A 21296-nucleotide genomic window follows, 5' to 3' on the forward strand; every position below is an offset into this window, starting at 1 on the left:
GATATTAACATTAGGAAAAACACCTAAGGTTTTGACACTTCAATATGTAACAAACCAACAGGTAGAAATCATTTCCTTCGTTTCATCAGTTTCCACAGCAGACGCCTTAAGGAGAACCTCCCTTACTCGCAATTTTTGCATCTATGAAGACTTTGCAACAATTTTGATGAGTTTGAATTACAATCCAAGCCAATGATGAAATGGCTTGAGGATAGAGGTTACCCCATGCGCTGTATAGAGAAAGGAGTTTGAAAGCAAAGGCAGCAGAACGAGAAGAAGTACTAAAACCAAGTATTGATAGGGATTCACTAGATATTGTATGCAGTCTAAGATTCTCCAATTTATCTTGCAGGGCTAGTGGTTAGGAGGCAGAGCTAGTGCTGGGCAGACTTCTATGGTCCGTGCCCTAAAAATGGCAGATACAAATCAAGGTCAGGTATACATATAAAGTAGCACATATGAGTTTATCTTGTTAGGCAGACTGGATGGACTGGACAGGTCTTTCTCTGCAGTCATCTACTATCTGTAATTAAGTTGATATTATGCTTTAAGGTGATCCACTTAGAAACACAGAAACATAGAAACATGACGGCAGATAAAGGCCATATGACCCATTCAGTCTGCCCATCTTCTGTAACCCCTAATTCTTCCTGTTCCTAAGCGATCCCACATGCTTATCCCATGCCTTTTTAAATTCTGGAACAGTCCTCGACTCCACCACCTCCACCGGAAGGCCATTCCACGCCTCCACCACCCTTTCTGTGAAATAATACTTCCTTAGGTTACTCCTAAGCCTATTCTCTCTTAACTTTGTCATATGCCCCCTCATCCCAGAGCTCTCCTTCATTTGAAAAAGGCTCTCTTCCTGTACATAAATGCCCTTGAGATATTAAAACGTTTCTATTATGTCTCCTCTCTCCCTCCTCTCTTCCTGCATATACATGTTGAGGTTCATAAGCCTGTCCCTATGATTTTTGCATTCAAGACTGCTTACTAATTTCGTAGCCGCCCTCTGCACCGACTCCATCCTGTTTATATCTTTCTGTAGGTGCGGTCTCCAGAACTGCACGCAGTACTCCAAATGAGGCCTCACCAGAGACTTATACAACGGCACTATAACCTCCTTTTTCTTGCTGGTCATGCCTCTCTTTATGCACCCAAGCATCCTTCTGGCTTTGGCCATTGCTTTTTCTACCAGTTTGAAAGCTTTAAGGTCGTCAGACACAATCACTCCCAAGTTCCGCTCTTCCTTCGCACACTGAATCACTACACCCCCTATGCTGCACCGTTCCCTCAGAATTTTGCGACCCAAGTGCATGACCCTGCATTTTTTGGGATTAAACCTTAGTTGCCAAATATCGGTCCATTCCTCTAGCTTCGCTAGGTCCTTCCTCATGTCCTCCAGGGTGTCCACCCTGTTGCAGCATTTAGTATCATCCGCAAAGAGACAAACCTTACCAGAGAGCCCTTCCACAATATCGCTCACAAAGACTTTAAAAAGAGCCGGCCCTAGGACCGATCCATGAGGTACTCCACTGATGACATCCTTTTCTTCAGAGCAAGCTCCATTTACCACCACCCTCTGTCTCCTACCATTCAACCAATTTTTTACCCAATCAGTTACCCTAGGTCCCACACCGAGGGCACTCAATTTATTTTATCAGTCGCCTGTGCGGAACCGTGTCAAAGGCTTTGCTGAAATCCAAGTATACCACATCAAGCGCCCTTCTCACATCCAACTGTTTGGTCACCCAGTTGAAGAACACAGATTTGTCTGACACGACCTGCCACTAGTGAAGCCATGCTGCCTCGGGTCCCACATTCCATGTAGTTCAAGAAATGTCACAATCCTCCTCTTTAGAAGCGTTTCCATTACCTTACTCACCACCGAGGTCAGACTGACAGGTCTGTAATTCCCTACCGCCTCCTTACTTCCACTCTTGTGCAACAGAACCACATCCGTCATTCTCCAGTCCACCGGGACCACTCCAGTTTCTAAGGAAGCATTGAAGAGGTCCATCAGTGGAGCCGACAGAACTTCTTCGAGTTCCTTAAGCACCCTCGGGTTTATCCCATCAGGCCCCATCGCTCTGTCTACTTTTAGTTTGGCAAGCTCTTCATGAACACAGTCCTTCATAAACGGGTCTTGGTCTACCATACATCCATCCTCTTTAGACTTTGTTTTCTGCAGCCCTACCCCCGGTTTTTCATTCGTGAACACAGAGCTAAAATAATCATTAAGCAGTTCAGCTTTATCCTTATCATCTTCCACATATTTCTCTCCCTCAGCTTTGAGCCTCACAGTGGCACTTCCTTTTGTCACTTACATATCTGAAAAAGGTCTTGTCCCCCAGTTTTACCGTATTAGCTATCTTTTCCTCCATTTGCCACTTTGCTTTCCTGATAGCTTTTCCAGCCTCTCTTCGCTTATTTAGGTATTCTCTCCTGTTTTCATCTTTCTGAGTCGTCTTATAACGTGCAAAGGCTAGCCTCCTTTCCCTTATCTTTTCAGCTACTACATTCGAGTACCAGAGAGGCTTTCTTTTCCTCTTACTTTTATGTAATTTTCTAACATAAAGGTTAGTTGCCTTTAATATTGCTCCTTTCAGTCTTGTCCATTGCGGTTCTACATCCTTCAGCTGTTCCCATCCCGCTAACTGTTCCTTGAGAAATTCCCCCATCTCGGCAAAGTTAGTTCCTTTGAAATCCAAGACCTTCAATCTCGAATGAGCCCTCTCTTCTGTTTTAATATTGAACCATACCATACGATCATCACTAGATGCCAAATGGTCCGCCACCTTGACGTCAGAAACGTACTCTCCATTCGTAAGCACCAGGTCCAGAACAGCTCCATCCCGCATTGGTTCCGTTACCCACTGCTGGAACAATTCTTCCTGTAGGGAATCTAAGATCTCTTTGCTTCTAGACGACCCCACAGCTGGGACACCCCAATCAACATCCAGCATATTGAAGTCAACTATCAGTAGTACTTCCACTTTCCTAGCTATCTTGCGGATGTCTTCAATTAAGGCCCTGTCCATTTCCTCCAACTGTAAGGGAGGTCTGTATATCACTCCGATATAGATACATTTTCCTTTCCCTCTTTCCAGTTTAACCCACAGCGCTTCTTCCATAACCCACATGTCCTGCAGTTCTGTCACTTGGATATCATTCTTAGCATATAATGCCACACCTCCACCCTTTTTTCCTACTCTGTCCTTCCTGAATAGATTATAGCCAGGTATAGCAACATCCCAGTCAAGGTTCCCCGTGAACCACGTCTCCGTGACCGCCATGTCCGCTTCCATCATTGTAGCCTCAAGATCTAGAAGTTTGTTTCCCATACTACGGGTATTGGTATACAAGGCTCTCCAGATTTTACTCTTTTTATTCACTTCTATAGAGGCATTTGATGTCCTACCTTCCTTGGGGTTAATTATGGTTTCGTGGCCTTTTATACCCATCCTCATCAATTTTAGTTTAAAGCCCTCTTTAGTACTTTAGCCAGCCTGTTGCTACAAAACCAAAGCACTCTCGTCAGCACCAACCATGCAGCCACACATTTATCTCCAAGATGTGAGCTTCTCTCATTCGACCTTTACCTTCGATAGGGATGATCGATCACTTGAAAATTGAAGCTGCTCTTCCACTGCTGTGACAGCAATCACATGAGCTCAGACATCAAGACAACAGGCGGATGTGAAGTGCTGCCACAGAGACTCCTCCAGGGCTACAAGGAAAAGGCTATTGTTGCCACCCCTCTCGGCTGGACTGTAGTGATGTGCTCCCAGATACCTGATGTTTGTAGTCTTGGCGAATATCCATGTAACACCCACTCACAGCCGAGGGAGTGGAACAAATAAACTAACCTCGTCCTTTACTCTCAAAGAATAAAGGAGGAAAAGAATCTAAATTTAGGATTTGTTCCTGAAATGGAAGAACCACACCTTCAGATATACAAATTATCTTTTTCTTTATTGGATACAAATGCAAGCAAATTTTCATTCAAATAAACTCAAATTCACAATTAGTGTGTGGCTTAATAGAACTGCAATAACATATTCAACATTCAAATGTAGTTTTACATGGATACCCTTAACTTTTTCTGTTTCTTTCAACAAAATCACCTAAAAAGGCAGAAAAGAACCTTTTCAGATAAATATTTAAATTGTCTTTTAATCAAAATCAGATATTTGTTTTAATACTCTTTCCTTGCTATTGATGTCAGAATTTGAGTCTTTATGGGTGGATCTCACTTGAAACCAGAACACTTAAGCAAGTCAGGAAAACATAGATTTTTTTTATATTTGATGTTGTTCTGTTCTTTAGTTTTCCCTTAAAATGTTGTAAACCAAACAAACTTATATCTCCTTCAACACCCTTTGCAAATGTCACTTAGCTGTGGTTGAATTTATTTAGGTGAGGTCTTTCTTGCGTTGGAGCTCAGCCGGAACACTTCAGAGAATGATTCTTCCAGATTTCTTCTTCCTAACCTCACTTATAAAGAAAATAACCGGATGCAAAAAAACTTAAACTCCCTGCTTGTCCAGGAACTGACTCCACTCTGGTGACAATTGATCAGTTCTCAATACTGTGGCCACACTCTCTAATTGAAATAAAATAAGTTAAAGGTTTTCTCACTACAAAACCTATTTCTCACTGTTGTTTCCCTAGTCTAAACTGTTGCAGAAGAAGACTTTTGCACTGCATTCAGGGATCTCACACAGTAACCCATTTCATGTTCAAATAGTGATTCAACATTCCATCTCACAGACTTCCCATAAAAACATAACATTTCCCTGCACAGCTATCAGATCAATCTGGAGCATACATCACTCTCATACAAAAGCAGGGCTTAATCTGCCACTGACAAACCTTGTACTGCAATCAGAATATGAGCACAAAACACACCTGCCATAGAGACACTAAGCACAGACTCTCTCAGTCTTACCAAGGTAGACCGCCATGTGTGTCCACTTAGTATCTGTGCATACAGACTCTCATTCCACCTTCCATGACCTTAAATTCCCTATAACTTAACCATTCCATTCACTGCATGCAGAAATATACCTTTCCTCCACTCAAAACCAAATTAAATATGGTTTAAACTTTCTCACAGCTTTCTATTAGTACTGCTTTCTCACCCAGAACATCAGTTTACCTCACATGTATTCAGAAACACAACCATGGAAAAGGCAGTCTGGTTCATTTAAGTACTCACTTCTCAGCTCAAATCATCTCATTTTTCACTCACTTTTACTATCCAAGTACCCTTTTCCAAGTCACATTTCACTTTAAACTCATAAAATCCATGCCTTAATTCTTTCTTTTCACACACTCAGCATACATTTCTCTGTCTCACTCTCCATGTTCAGCCAGCCTTTTTTTTCTGCTCACCCAGTCTCCCTAGCAACTCACCCCCCCCCCCCCCCCCCCCCCCCAGAGGAACACCTGACTCCCTCAACCAATCAGCTTGTCAGCTAAAGACTGTTTTTTTTTTTTTCTTATCTCTGAACTGTTTAGAATCTGGGCTGTCCCAACCCCCACAGAAGTAAATGCAAAACTTCCTATACAGAGAATTTCAAAGTCAATTTTAACCTGACTTGTACCCAAAACAAAAAGGAACATTTTAAAGTACAATCCCCACCTAATCATGGTTTATTTCTTGAAAAATAAAACCATATTTAAGAAACATCTCACACTTTCTTCAGCTAACTCTATTAACAATTCCCAAACTAAACTTTAAACCTTTTCCAACCAGCAGCATCCACCAAACCCCTGGCACAGCCCCCCCCCCCCCCCCCCCCCAGAGCCCCAGGAAAAAAAACATTAAATATATGATACCATATATTACACTATTCATAGCCTCACTGATGAGGAGCAAATTCTCTCAGCCATCAGCCACAACATCTGACAGAACTGGTAGGGGTGAATATTATTTAAAGAGGCATTTCCAGCACAGGACATTGCACACCTCCATGGCTCCTCCCCAGTCCTGCCAGAAAAAATCCCTAGTTACTCTAATTACCACAGGGCTAGAAGAAAAGGGCTCTTCCCTAGACAGGCCCCGCTAGCTAGCACAGTAATCCTCACCAAAAGTGAACAATTTTACGATATTTGTGTCTGGAGTTTGCTTGGTTATCTATTCTCTCTGTCTGCTTGTTCTTGGTCTTCTTATTTTCACTCTCAATTTTCATTCCTTCTCTATAAAACTTATTTTCCCTCTTCCTCACTATTCTTTAATGTTTCTTCAACATTTTCCAGCAAATTGCCCATCGGCCGACCAACTGGCAAATTACTTCAACGACAAAATTACTAAGCTTTGCAACACGATTCCACAAGACTGTACAAGCATTGATTCCTTTCTAGACAAACTAGACCCTCAAGGAGACGAAATTCCAGCCGACCGTTCATGGACTACCTTCACTCCCCTCACCACGAAAGAAGTCTCTGTGACAATCAACAAACTTTACAAATCTCACTGTCATCTTGACCCATGTCCCAACTACTTAACGAAAGAGGCCCCAGAACGCTTTATCATACATCTTACCTTTCATCTAAACTTTCTTCTACAACAAGGTTTATTCCCCTCTGATCACGGCAACATACTACTAACACCAATACTGAAAAATCTTAAGAAACCAGCGAACGTTGTCACCAATTACCGCCCTGTCGCCTCCATTCCTCTACTAATTAAACTGATGGAAAACAGGGTGACCTCTCAAATCAACGAATATATACAAACATTCTCCATTCTACACGAGACACAATCGGGCTTCCGCCCAGCGCATAGCACAGAAACTGTCCTACTCACCCTAATATCCAAATTCAAACAAGAAATCGCATTTGGAAACATCCTCCTTGTACAATTCGATTTATCTAGTGCATTCGACATGGTAGATCATAACATACTAACCAAACTACTGGACAAACTTGGAATCGGCGGAAATATTATTAACTGGATAAAAGGATTCATCACATCAAGATCCTACCAAGTTAAATCACCCACAGCTACCTCACCATCTTGGTCTCCAATCTGTGGTGTACCTCAAGGATCCCACTTATCACTGATTCTCTTCAATCTAATGATGATCCCACTAGCCAAAGCCCTATTCAGACATGATCTCAACCCTTTCATCTATGCTGATGACGTTACCGTATTCATCCCCTTTAAATCAAACCTAACAGAAATCTCTGACAAAATATCCATGGGAATGAGCATCTTAACCTCCTGGGCCAACACCTTTAAGATGAAATTGAACAAAGAAAAAACACAATGCCTAATCCTCTCATCTCAGCACTCTGCACCCCCCCCCCCCCCCCAATCTAATCTTACCACCTCCGGCACTACAATCCCCATTTCTGACAACCGGAAAATCCTTGGAGTGACACTAGACAACCACCTTTCCCTCGAGAACCACGCCACAACCACCACGAAGAAAATGTTCATAATGATGTGGATACTGAAACACGTAAAACCATATCTACCCCTGAAAACATTCCAGAACTTGGTGCAATCCACGGTATTTACCCATGTTGACTACTGTAACAGCATCTTCTTAGGCTGCAAAGCCTACATCCTGAAAAAAATTCAGACTGCCCAAAACACAGCAGTGAGACTCATCTTTGGCAAATCACGTTTTGAGAGTGCATCTCTTCTCTGTGCAAAACTACACTGGCTCCCCATCAAAGAACGTATCAACTTTAAAGTCCACACATTAATCCACAAGATAATACACGGCGATTCTCCGGCCTATATGACAAATCTAGTTGACCTCCCAGCAAGAAACATGTCTGTATCCTCGCGAAACTACCTCAACCTGCATTATCCCAACTGTAAAGGTCTCAAGTACAAAACTTATTATGGATTCAATTTCTCCTTCCTGGGCAGCCAACTCTGGAACGCCTTCCCTAGACATATCCGATCAATCTATGACCACCTACCTTTCAGGAAAGCATTAAAAACCCATTTATTCAAGCAAGCCTACCCTAAAGACCCTGATTAAACTTATGAACCGATCTACCTAACAAACACCGAAGAAGCAACGACGACACTGACCCAGACTACATCTCCCACATCACCTCCCACATCACCAACCCATCCATTCTTCCACTTATCCATCCATTCACTACCCCATATCGCCTATATTTACCGACCCATCCAAGCTATTCCTATGCTACATTTAATTTTCCTACCTATCTAACAAAATTCTGTATAACCTAATACTATGTAAGCCGCATTGAACCTGCTTTTAGTGGGAAAGCGCGGGATACAAATGTATTAAATAAATAAATACCTTTTACAAGTACAGTTTGCACAAAGCTATGTAACTTACAGCACTCCCAATTCAAAGGATGCCAAAGCCAATGAAACAGTTCTGCGTGGTTTAAGGGAGTTATTAAAGTTACATAAAGTAAGAATATTGATTTTGCATTTCTCTTCTTACCTTTGAGGCAAATTTTGCATCTGTAGTGGATGTAGTTACTGCAGTGGAGCTTTCGCTGACCATACTGGAGGGTCTTTGGTTTGCCTGCTGCTGCAACATGGGGGAACTGTGCCTAAAATCACAGTGAAAAGGCACTGTAAAAAGACATCTAAATTTCAACTGCAACACAAACCTTTGGTCAAATCAAAGAAATTCTGTTAATACAATGTAGGGAAAGCAACTTGATATACCACCTTTCTGTGATTACAAAGTGGTTTACATATTATATACAGGTACTTATTTTGTACCTGAGGCAATGGAGGCTAAGTGACTTACCCATAATCATCATTTATCATTTATTCATTTTATATACCGTTTCTTATTACTATTGCAAAACAGAATAGTTTACATTAAAAAGAAATACTTCTCATACAAACAAACAAATAAGAACTCCAATCATTGATAGAAAAGCACAGCAACCCAAAAAGACAAAGAAATAGATTTCTAGTAAAATCTACTACTCCAAAAAACAAAACAAAACACAATTATCTATAATAAATATAATTTAACCAAAACGTCTACACCTTCCCTGCTATCATAAATTCTGTTCAATACAGTTTGTAAAAAGAAATTTTCAGAAGTTTTCCAAAGTGAATGTAGGAATCCTCTAATCTAATCTCTTTTGGAAGTCCATTCCAGAGAGAGGGAAACAGAAAAAAGAACGCTGATGCACGCGTAGATTCCCATCGAGCCTTAGCAGGCGGAGGAATGACTAACCTATTATCTGTTAGCGATCTAAGAGTTTGCATAGGAGAATAGGGAATAGTCAGATTAGATAGGTAACTAGGAGTAAGTAAATGAAAAGCCTTATGTGTCAAAGTGAATACTTTAAATTTGACTCTTGCTTCAATCGGAAGCCAATGAAGTTGGTATAATAAAGGTGTTATTCTATCATCCCTCCGAGCCCTACAAATCATGCGAGCCGCTGTATTTTGTATTCTTTGTATTCTTTTTAGATTAACTTTAGTGATCCCTGCATAGATAACATTACAATAATCTAAGCATGATGTAATATACGCGTACGTCAATATTTCTTAACATTTTTTATTTATAACCATTTAAATTTTTACAAGCGATAAAACAACTTGCTGGAAATACAAAGAAAGTAATATATAGGAATTATTTCAGTCAGGTAATTCTATTCTCTTCCTTAGACCACTAAATGGGGAGAGTGAAACAAGATAAGGAAATCAATTAAACAGTAAACAGAAAAAAAAACGTGGTATTAACCTGATTATCCCAGATACAACTCGTTTAATTCATTATTCCACATTGATCATCTGGTTGGCTTCTTCAAGGCCAATACAGTGTGTAGTCAAATCATTTAATTGAAAACATACTTATTGTCCAATATTAGTTAGAAATAATACATCTGATTACATTCTCTCTCTTTTAAAAACCAGAAGTTATTTAACAATACATATACTTGTCTCTAATTCAAATCCCACTGATTAAAGTAATCCCAGTTTTCACAGGCTTCACTCTTTTTAAAGTAATAATTTGAGGAAATATATGTCAATGTTTCAAGAGAATCTTTACTTATTATATTTCTAATTGAACGGAGCTTCCTTAAGTGAAAAAAAGACTTTAACTACATCAGATATTTGTTCCTCAAAAGTAAGTGCAGAATCAATAATGACCCCTAAATATCTGAAGGATTTAACTGTCGGAATGTATTGACCAAATAACATGGGTACTTACTGATGGAATAGCTCCATGTCCCACTATCCATGATGTCGTTGTCTTATCCGGATTTAATACTAAGTAATGTGTTGCCAACCACTCTGCCACTTTATCAAGACAAGTTTGAATTGGTGTAAGATCTATACTTGATGGCTGGACATAATGAATGAGAAGGAAGTCATCAGCCTACGAATAAGAACTAATACCCATTGTTTGAATGAGTAATGCTAGGGGACTAACGTATAAATTAAACAGCAATGGTGACAGGACTGATCCCTGTGGCACCCCACATGATGAACTATATACCTTGGAACAAGATTGCTGTTGAATAACTTTAAACGAACGATCTTTGAGGAAGAATGTAAACCATTTCATGGTTATCCCAGAAATACCAATTTCACTCAATCGATCAAGAAGTAAATTATGATTGATTAAATCAAATGCCGCAGATAAATCCAACGAAATAACTAGGGCAATATAACCTTGTTCCAGTTTTGCATAAATTTCACTTAAAGAAGTCAAGATTGTTTCCGTACTGTGTCCGTTTCTAAAGCCCAATTGTCTCGGATGTAACAAATTTTTCGAATCCACATAAGCTTGCAGTTGTGTGAACACAATTGTCTCTAAACCTTTAGACAAAAATGATAGATTAGACACTGGTCGATAATTATTAGGTAACAAAGGATCCAATGAAGGCTTCTTCAAACTCGGTTTTACTAACGCTTCTTTCAACACGGTAGGCACCACTCCTGTAGAAGGACTCAATGTAACAATTGAGCATAAAAACATTTGTATTTTTAACGTAGGTATTGTCAACCAGACTGATGGTAAAGGATCTAATGAACTATAGGTGGGTGAGAGACCTGAAATTAAAGTTTGCAATGATTCTACAGTAGGAATTTCAAAATCTCACCATGATGCAGATAAGTGCATGCCTGAAGAATAATTGGTTTGGCTTGTCCTCAACACCTTTGGAAAATGGCTTGCAGTGGGAATCAAACCCAGTTCACCAGGATCAAAGCCCACTGCACTAACTCCTCCATGGTAAGTTGTTTAAGTCAAGCTATATATGTTGTACACCACCTTTAAGTGAAAACTCTTCATAAAGGTAGCTAATTAATCTTAATAAATATTTTATAAGACATATCTTACAAAATGAGACGATCAGAAGTTCAAGAACCATGAAGAGGAGTGGAGTACCAGCCTAGTAGTTTGAGTAGCAGGCTAAGAACTAGGGAATCTAGGGTACAAATCTCATTATTGCTCCTTGGGGCTCATTTTTGAAAGAGAAAAATGTCAAAAAAAATTTTGAAACCCATTTTTTAGATGTTTTTCTGCAGTGCATCCAAATCACAAAGGATCAAGTCAGGGATGTGTTAAGGGCGGGATTTGGACATTCCTAACACTTGGACATTTTTTTTGCCATAATGGATAAAAACAAAAACGTCCAAGTTGGATGCTTTGGTCTAGACCTGTTTTAATAACGACTAAATCACAAAAAAATGCCCTAAATGACCAGATGACCTCAGGAGGAATAAAGGAATGACACCCCCTTACACCCCAGGGGTCACTGACCCCCAAGGATGTGAATGGAACAGTACGTACCAGCCTCTATAACAGCTTCAGATGTTATTTATTTGTGACATTTATATCCCACATTATCCCAAACAGATTTGAGTTCAATGTGGCTTACAATAAACAGTACAGGATACATAACAAAGAATAATGCATAAGACAGTAATTTGCCATAAGAATTCAATTTTACAATACAATATCATAAACATACTTGGATAGCTATGGATGTTTAACATTTAGAAAACCTATTATGAATGAGAAATTGTACATGAAGCAAAGAGAAGGTTAATGGTAAGTAGAGTAATAACCAATTCAGGTAATAATTAATTTTTTGAGATATTGTCATTCTTTGCGAAGGTTTGTATGAATAGGAACAATTTGAGGATTCCTGTATATTTCTTATTTTGGGTGGTAAGGAGTTCCACCATTTGGTTCCTAGGTAAATGAAGTCTGCAGAGTGGACAGTTTTGTAGATCACTTTTTTGTAATTTGGGAAGTGTAGTCTGAGATAGTTTCTTGCCTCGTATTTACTGTTTCTTTCATGTAGGTTTACTAATGGTACCATATAGTTAATTATTAATGGCCAATCCTATTAGAGCAGAAAGCAGGTCTTTGGAGTAGCCTAGAAGTCGGTGCAGTGCACTATGGAGAAGGGGACCTAGGCACATAATCCACTCTTACACTTGTGGTGGAAAGTGTCAGCCTCCCAAAACCCACCAAAAACCTACTGTATCCACATACAGGTGACACCTGCATCCATAAGGGCTACTGTAGTGGTGTATAGTTGGATACAGTAAGTTTTTGGTGGGTTTTGGAGGGCTCAACATACAATATAAGGGGGTAAGGGTGAGATGTGTACCAGGACCTTCTGTGACAGTGCCCCACTGCTCTGCATGAATATCTATGTGGCCAGTCTACTACGAATGTTGGCTCCTCCTACATCTCAATAGCTCAATTTTGTGCGTTTTTCACTTGGATGGGGTTGTTCACTAATTGATTTTTGGACGTTTTTTGCAAAACATCCAAAGTCGGTGTCCCTCCTTGTGACCTTGGTTGAGTCATGTTAAGACACGACATACTACTACTACTACTATTTAACATTTCTAAAGCACTACCAGGGTTGCGCAGCGCTGTACAATTAACAAAGAAGGACAGTCCTTGCTCAAAGAAGCTCCTTAAAACCTGGATATTCAAGTGAACCATCACCACAAACTTCATATTCACATCCTCAACAGTATATTTTCTTTTTTTCCTTCCTATTCCCTTTACTTTTTCTTTTGCCCTTCCCCTGAGCTTTTTTTTTTTTTTTTTTGCAAACTGCTTTGCTGCAACATACGCGATCAGCAGTATATCAAGATTTTGTAAATAATTTGTTACCTTTCATTGTCTGAGGTATCAACATAGGTCAATGTAAAACTGTGCTAAGCTCAGCACAGTAGTTTATTTATTGTATGCTTAATTCTTATGTGCTATGATTATTTTCAATGTAGCATGGGTAGCAGAATACAAAACGCCACTGCTAACCAAGAATAAAACTACTGTACTAAGCTTAGCAGAATTAGCCTGGAATCAGCACAGGGTTTTTTGTTTGTGGGTTGTTGTTTTTTTTTACTTTCCCAATAGTGCTGAAACTTCAAAGTGAAATGAGGTTTTTACTTCCCACTGACTTCAGAGCAAGTCAATTGGAAATTAAAAAAAAAAAAAATCAGACTAGAAATGAAGCCTCCAAGTTGGGGAGCCAAGACTCCACTGACCTCAGCTGAACTATCAAATATAAGATGGCAGGTAGCAGAAGAGGTCAGCTGGACAAAGCTTCCACTAATCTAGGGAAATACTGCTGGACCTTGGGAGAAGGGAGAAGGTTGTTCAGGGGCTTTCTGGTCTCAGAGGTCTCCTGTGCTGGGGCCTTGGGATAAGAAGTTGACTTGACTCCATATACCTGGGCCACCGAGTCCCAGAGAAGGGACTCTTTGGCTTAGAGATCTGAGGCTTGAAGTTTTATGATTTTACTACCAGTTTGGTGTTCCATTATAGTTTACTTCAAGTTTAGTGCAGATATTTTACTTTGCCATTTATCGCATATCATTATATTACATCAGAACTGAAGTAAAAAATAACATGGAATTGAAAAAAAAACTTGTGCTAAAAATCTAACAAGGCAGTAGAGCACTCAACCATTATTCTACAGTTATACTCTAAAATGGCTTAGCAAGTAATTGTAAGGGGAAGGGCATAAATTTACATGTGTAATTTACAGAATACTGTATGTTATGTATATAACCACTACATTTAGGTCAAGGTAGTTTACAATCCAAATGTACTCTATCACTATATATATATTTATTTAGAAGGAGCAGCCCTTAGAGGATGTGGGACCCTGTGTAAAGACTCATTGCGGGGGGGGGGGGGCTCATTTACATAAGACAGTAGAGGCTGAAAAGCAGGGCTAAAGAGTGTGGCCTTGTGCAATACACACAGCTGCTGAATGGTAGTGGCAGTCCTGTTAATAAGTTATTTATAAACCACCAATTTAAAATTCTAAGCAATGGACAATTGAACATGAGAAATAATCACTACATTCTCCAGCACTGCAGCTGGTGTCCATGTATTCTCTCTTATTCATACAATTTGGCAGACTGTAAGCTGGATCATGAACTAGATGCAATCCAACTTGGCTGCCAGAATGACTTTTGATCAAAAAAAATTTTCTCTCTCCCTTTACTGGAAAACTCAGACCTGTAGTGGGTTACGTGACCCAACTAATGGAACCTTTTAGTAAGCCATGATAGGGCTATCACATGGGTAGCACGTGCCAAATCGGCCCTACTGCCAGGGTAGTGCGGGAGCCCAGCAGCAGTTCCAAAGTTGGCATGCGCAGTTTCCAGCAGTAGAAAATAATTTTCTATTTTCTCCCACAGTAATTGGTAGCGTGGCCACATTGCCACATGATGTCAGATTACCATATAAGTAGCATGTGAGCCCTTACCAGCTTCTATCCACATATCCTGTGTTACATCAGATCACATTCATTGTTTTTTTATTCAGTATTTTCTTCACCGCATTTATTAATCGATCATTGCATATAAATTTGATTTGATTCATAGCTATTTCCCCTTTTTTTAGTCTCTGGCATTCTTTAATTTAATTTGTAGCTTTTTTGAACTTTGACCCGGAAATGATGCATATAAACATCACAGGACACTTGCAATAGTTTTTCCAGCTTCAATAATGGTGTGTCCATTTGTGTATGCTAGAGACCACAGTAAGTATATTTTTGTTTTGAGACACATTTTATGTATGCGCATCATTGCACTATTGGCATTTACTTGTTTTCATACATATTCACTTGAAGCAGTATTGTACTTTTGTTTTTAATCTTCAGACCAGTGTTGCCAGGTGGGCGGTTTTACCGCCCAATTGGGCAGTTTTCCGCGACCCGCCGCGGGAAATTTTTGCCCGTGGCGGGTTGCGGTTTTTTGGGCTGCTTTTTGGGCTTCAGGGCGGTTTTTTGGGCGGCTTTTTCGGCCGCGGGGGGCGGGGTTAGTGACGTTTTTGGGCGGGGTTAGTGACGTTTTGGGCGTGGCCGGTGACGTGAGAGGCGGGGGCGGTGACGGCGGGGGCGGGGGTGATGACGCGGGGGTGGGGGTGTCAGGGGCGGGGTTTGAGTTTGGGCGGGTTTTGGGCGGTTTTTATGCTGGATTGGGTGGGAAAAAAATTTTCCACCTGGCAACACTGCTTCAGACTGCAGCAGTTTTGCTTTTTAGAGATGTTGATATCCACACTTTTTGTGGTCCCTGCTTTAATGTTGTAATCATCCCTGTTTTTACATATAATCACTTGAAGTAGTATAGCAGGAAGTTTACTGGCAACGTGGTGGTTTAATTCTCCTCTGATGCTGTATTAATATTTCATTGTGCTTCTGTCAGCCTTTAAGGGCACTGATAATTGTTTGTCATACATAACAATAAGTGCATCATTTTATAACACGGCACTTGTAACATTTTAGATATTTTATTATTACATTGCACTTAGTGTTTATATATGTGACATTGCTGTGCCATGATGTTGTTTTGATTGCAAGACGTTTTGTATATAGTATTTTTTATAAACTCATTGCACTAGTCATGTCAATACACAATGTAGTGTCAATACCCCCTATGATACCTAAACTAATGTCATATTATTAGTCTTGATCCGCTCTAATTTTATTTTTTGCTTTTTATTAATTCTTTTTGATTTATGATTATAGGGGTTCCCGTTTTAGCTGGTTTTTTCTTGACTTTTATGCACTATATTTGCCCCTTTACGAAGGTTTCAAATTAGGTATGTGCCTTTTATTATCTCATTTATAAATTTTTTTATACACATTTGTATCGAAGTTCGTAACCTATACCAGTGCCCTTCCTTTGCTGTTACGTGATGTCAGATTTCATTATGCTTTTATATATATGTTTATACGCACTGTCATACAATTGTTGCATTATATATACTTCTTTTATATATATATTTTCTTATATATGCTCTTTTATGTACATGTATATATATATATATATATATTATTTATATTGGACAGTGCGTATCGATACGTTTATTCATGTAATTATTCTAGTATACTCTCTATGTATACCTAGTAATAGTCCATATTTTACTAATTGTTTTTTGTCAATTTATATATTTGATATATTATGTTCGTATGTGTGTTATATTTTATTTATTATGATCTATGATAATTATTATATATTTATTCATTGTAGCCCCTGATGCAGCCCTAGGTGGGCGAAACACGGCCTGTGTCGGGCGATTTGTTCATACACGGTATCTTCAATAAAATATTTTTGTTGTGACATTGATCTGCTGGCTTTCTTTCCCATATTGGATTTTGCAGATCGTTTGCCTTGTTGTTTTTTGAGAGAGAATGGGGGGCAGTGAGGGAGCACATCACACATAGCAAGGAGCTCCTGGAGGGTAGAGAATGGAGAGTTGGTCACATGTAGAAAATGCAGAGTATATGCTAAGCTACCAGCTAACACCCAGTCTGAAACTTTTGGAAAGGAAAGGTACAAAGCCCACATACCAGTTATCTTTCAAGAATTGGCAAAAAGGTTCCCCCCCAAAAAAAATACAAACAAACAAACAAACAGGTGTACAAAAGCATAAAGTGGCAAAAACAAGGTTTACTATAACTGAAGCTAAAACGCTTTGCAATACCACCCCACAATCTAAAGAAAAACCTCTAAAGTGCAAGCACAGAGAAAGCCGTTTTAAAGAGGCACCAATAAAGGGAATGCAAACTTCCAAATCGGAAGAACAGCTGGAGACGTTTATCATTTTCACCCATAATCGAAATTAGGGCGCCGAAAACACAGAGCAGCTGTGGACGTCCATAGATCCCCACCCGTAAAACGAAATGAGGACGGCAAAATCAGCAGAGCAGCTGGGGACATTTAGGAATTTTGTCAATAATCGAAATTAGGATGCCCATCGTGTTCTTACATGGGCATCCCTGGGATAGTATTTAAGCGCCCTTCTCAGTATTTTCAAATCTTTGCATCGCTTTGTTACAATGGTACCAAAGCAGCCACCCACCCGCAAGGGTAATTTCAGTGACCCTGAAATTGAACTGCTGGTGCAGGAAATCCAGAGAAGACATACACATCTCTTTGCTCCCACGGGCCAGAGGCTGGCTGCTACAACAAAGCGGAGAGAATGGGAGGCAGTAAGGGACCGGGTCAAAGCAGTCTTCCACTGTGGCAGGGATGTGGAAGACTGCAAGCAGAAGTGGCACCGGCTGAAGCATGATGTCAGGAAAAAGGCTGGTGCCAAATCCCCAGCAGATGACACTAGTAACTTGACCCACTAGAGCGTATCATTCATGGGCTGTTGCCCCAGGAGGGGATCCACGGCATTGGGTCCCTACATCAGCACAGCCTGAAGGCTCAGGCAGATTGACCATTAGGAAGCTGGGGTATCTGTACAAATCACTATTCATTACAGACCATGACACAGGGAGTAGCCAGGTGAAGGGGGGGGGGGGGGGAGGGTTTCCAGCAATGAGTGTGTAGGTTACCACAGTGTCACAGCTTTGGGGACCTTCCCCACTCCCTCCTCTTTTCCCATCACCAAACTGCATATCTCCTTCCCACACCTCTGTGCTGTAGCCACTGTGTCCTCTGCACTCCTTCCACAGTTCTATGTCTACCCACCTGCCTGTGTGGCTCTCTTGCACATCAGTCTCTGCAATACACTGCGCTCATCTCCAGCTCTGTACCATGTACAATGACATCTGTGGCTTGCCTGCCAATCCCATTCCTACACCATCTCTTTGCTGGGTCTTCGTGTATGGGGCTATGTATATGAATGCTGAAAAACAAAAGTGGGTTATTTTAACCAACACACTAACTCCCCTTTTGCTATGCAGGTGATGACAGCCAGTTAGAGGAAGAAGCTGGCCCTAACTGGCTGTCATCACCTGCATAGCAAAAGGGGAGGAAGTGTGTTGGTCAAAATAACCCACTTTTGTTTTTCAGCATTCATATACATAGCCACAAACGCGAAGACCCAGCAAAGAAGCTGGCCCTAGTGGCCACCAGCACACAGAGCAGCAAACCAGTGGGCCTGGAGGTGTGCCTGCACAAGAAAGCACACAGGACCATGGGGGTGAAACCACAGGAACCAGCAGCAGCAGTGCCTGCTCTCCCTCCACCACCCGCAGCCTTTGCCGAAGGCGGCACAGAAGAAGATGATGCAGAAAGGGGGGGCACATCCTCAGCAGAGGCCATCCAGCCAGAGGAGACAGCTACTGCACTTCGCAACACAATTGCTGGGCCACAACGTGCACCTGGAAGATTACTGGCACCAGAAATTGGAGCTGCAACGGGAAGTGGTACAGGCCCAGCGTGAAGTGGTACAGCAGCTCCAACGGCTGGAGCACAGCATCGAGGGCCTACACCGTGACCTGAAAGCACCTAGTACAGCCTTGATGCAGCAACAAATGGAGTCTACTTCCACCACTGCACATCAACCACCTGCAAAGAAGAGGAGCTTGAGATCCTCAGCCCCCCCCAGCCACTGGTCCAGCAGCCACAATGCCAGCTCCCCTTCTGGGTCCTGTACCCAGGTTGCAGGGCAAGCCACAGACCGCAAGGTGGCCGGACTTCCACAGGGCAGCCAAGGTAGCAGGCTGCCTTGTGGACACAGAGGAGGAGAATGGGAGCTCATCAGAGAAGTACTCTCAGAGTTCTCCTGCAGCACCAGCTGCAAAGGAACACGGAGGGAAGAGTAGGAGGGGTCGGGGACGAGGCCAGGGTAGGGGCGGGGAAAGTGATGGGATATGCTAGGGGGTGCTGGGAGGTGGGAGGAAGGAGTGTGTGGGTTGGAGGGAGGAGATTATGCACAGAGTGAGTGATGGTGGTGGGAGGGGGGGGGGTGGTGTGTAAGTACTATGTGATAGCAATAAATGTCAACTTATTCTCACACAAAACTTGTCTTGATGAGTCTTTACCTGGCTCTGACCCCCAGCTGGTGTGCACTCTGCTCTGCTCTGTGGGTGGGAGGTGGAGGGGGCTCCTTATCCTCTTCATCTGGGGCCTGCTGCTGTGGTGGCTGTGGCTCTTCTGGAAGGGCCTGTCCTCCGCGCATTGCCAAATTATGTAGCATGCAGCAGGCTAGGAATATCTTTGCCACCTTTTGGGGGCTGTACAAGAGCTCCCCTCCAGAACGGTCCAGACATTGGAACCTGTTTTTAAGTTGTCCGAAGGTGTGCTCGATAATGCCACGTGTGGTCCGATGTCTACTGTTGTAGTTCTCCTCCGACCCTGTTTGTGGGTGCACTATGGGGGGTCATGAGCCAACTCCGCTATGGATAGCCTCTGTCACCTTTGGGGAGACGCAGGATGAGAAATATGAGTGTGTATTGTTTGGAGTGGGTACCTTGTAGAGGTGTGTAGGGGGGGGGGGGGAGAATAAGGGTTGTGGAGTGAGCTGGAGGGAGACAGTGCTGAGGGTTGCCCGGTGCAGGAGGTATAGTTTGGGCAGATCCATGCTGCACTTACCTATGAGCCATTCGCCGGTGATCTCCCTTCGGTCAAACCTGCGAAAGATTCCTGAGTGTTGCAATATATATACGCCATGGGTGGAACCTGGGTATCGGGCACACATGTCTAGAATCTCCCCCTGGGCGTCACTCAGAACTTGCATATTGAGTGGAATGCTTTCCTGTTCCGATAAGTGGCCTCTCATGCCCGAGGGGGTCTGAGTGCGACATGTGTGCAGTCAATGGCGCCTATAACCGAGGGGAAGTGAGCTACGGGGTAGAAGTCAGCCATGTCTGCAGGGCCTGGGGGGTGATGGGGAAGGTGACGTACTCATAGGCGTGGGTAAGGAAGGCATCAAGGAACTGGGTGAGGCAGTTAGAAATGGAAGGCCCGGGTGAGACCTGTGTTCACAGATAGGACAGACTGGAAATTTCCAGTGGCCAGAATAGATAGAGAAGCAGTGATCTTTAGGTGCATAGGGATGGGGCTGTTCCTATGGCTCCTTGGATGCTGGAGGGGTTTGAGCTGGTCACAAAGTTGCTGAATGGCAGCCCTATCAAACCGGTACCTAGTGAGACACTGCAGGTCAGTGAGGTCTAAGGAACTGCTACGGGGCCTGAAAACTCTGGGGCGTGAGTACCTCCTGTGGTGCCTCCCCTCTTCCTCCAACATGTAAGCCACCTGTGCATTTAGTGCCTCCATTTTCCCACACTACAGGTGCAATGCAGTGCCACCAGTGCTCACCTCTCCCTACCAACCTGGTGAAACAGCAGCAACAAACAGAAGCTGACACTCACTCTCCCACCACCGACAAACAATGCGGTCACACACAGCAGAGCCACACTGCAAGCACTCTTTGACCCACTACAAACTCTCCAGCCACACCCTCTAGCCACTCACTCTCCAAGCAGTCTTCACAAACATGCTGCAGGAGTACACAGGACAAAGAGACAAACAGAGACTACAAACAGGTAAGGGAATGAAACATGAACTTGGGGACAGTGAATGGAGAGAGATGAGGGAGATAGAGGAAGGAGTAGTGGTGTCTGGGTTTGGGGGCTAGAAGGTAGGGAAAGCTGAAAAGGTAAAACACAAAAGAGGCAGGTGAGGGGGGAAACGTTCCGACTGGGGGACACAGACAAAGTAACAGGTACTCAACAAACTCTCAGCTTTCTCTCCAAACAACGATCTCGCCACTCTCCAACTCCACAAAATCTCTAATGGGTCTAAAGACGACTTCCCCCTTACCCTGGTTGCTTTTATTTCAGGTCTAACTAAAGACGCCCATGTTCCTGCAAATGCGAAACCATTTCGCTAGCTATTATACATTGGAGGTGCCCATCTCTTAATGCCACCCATAACACACCCCCTGTGGGGATGTCCTTAGATGGGCATCCTCACGCTTAGGACGTCCTTGCGGACCTCTTTCGATTATTGGATTTGGACGACCTTCTTTCACAGGGACACCTATGTGCCTTTTGTGTCGCATTTTGGACACCCTTCTCTTTCGAAAATTAGC

At 42.2% G+C, this 21296-nt stretch overlaps 1 protein-coding gene across 1 annotated transcript in view; it reads right to left on the minus strand.

Moving 5' to 3' along the window:
• The window catches only part of PLEKHA7 (pleckstrin homology domain containing A7), a 927681-nt gene that overhangs the window by 396231 nt on the left and 510154 nt on the right, over positions 1-21296 (minus strand). Inside the window, 1 exon segment of the mRNA XM_030201054.1 lies at positions 8448-8559. Coding sequence (XP_030056914.1) covers positions 8448-8559 — 112 coding nt within the window.

Source organism: Microcaecilia unicolor, chromosome 4 (assembly GCF_901765095.1).
Source record: "Microcaecilia unicolor chromosome 4, aMicUni1.1, whole genome shotgun sequence".
NCBI lineage: Eukaryota > Metazoa > Chordata > Amphibia > Gymnophiona > Siphonopidae > Microcaecilia > Microcaecilia unicolor.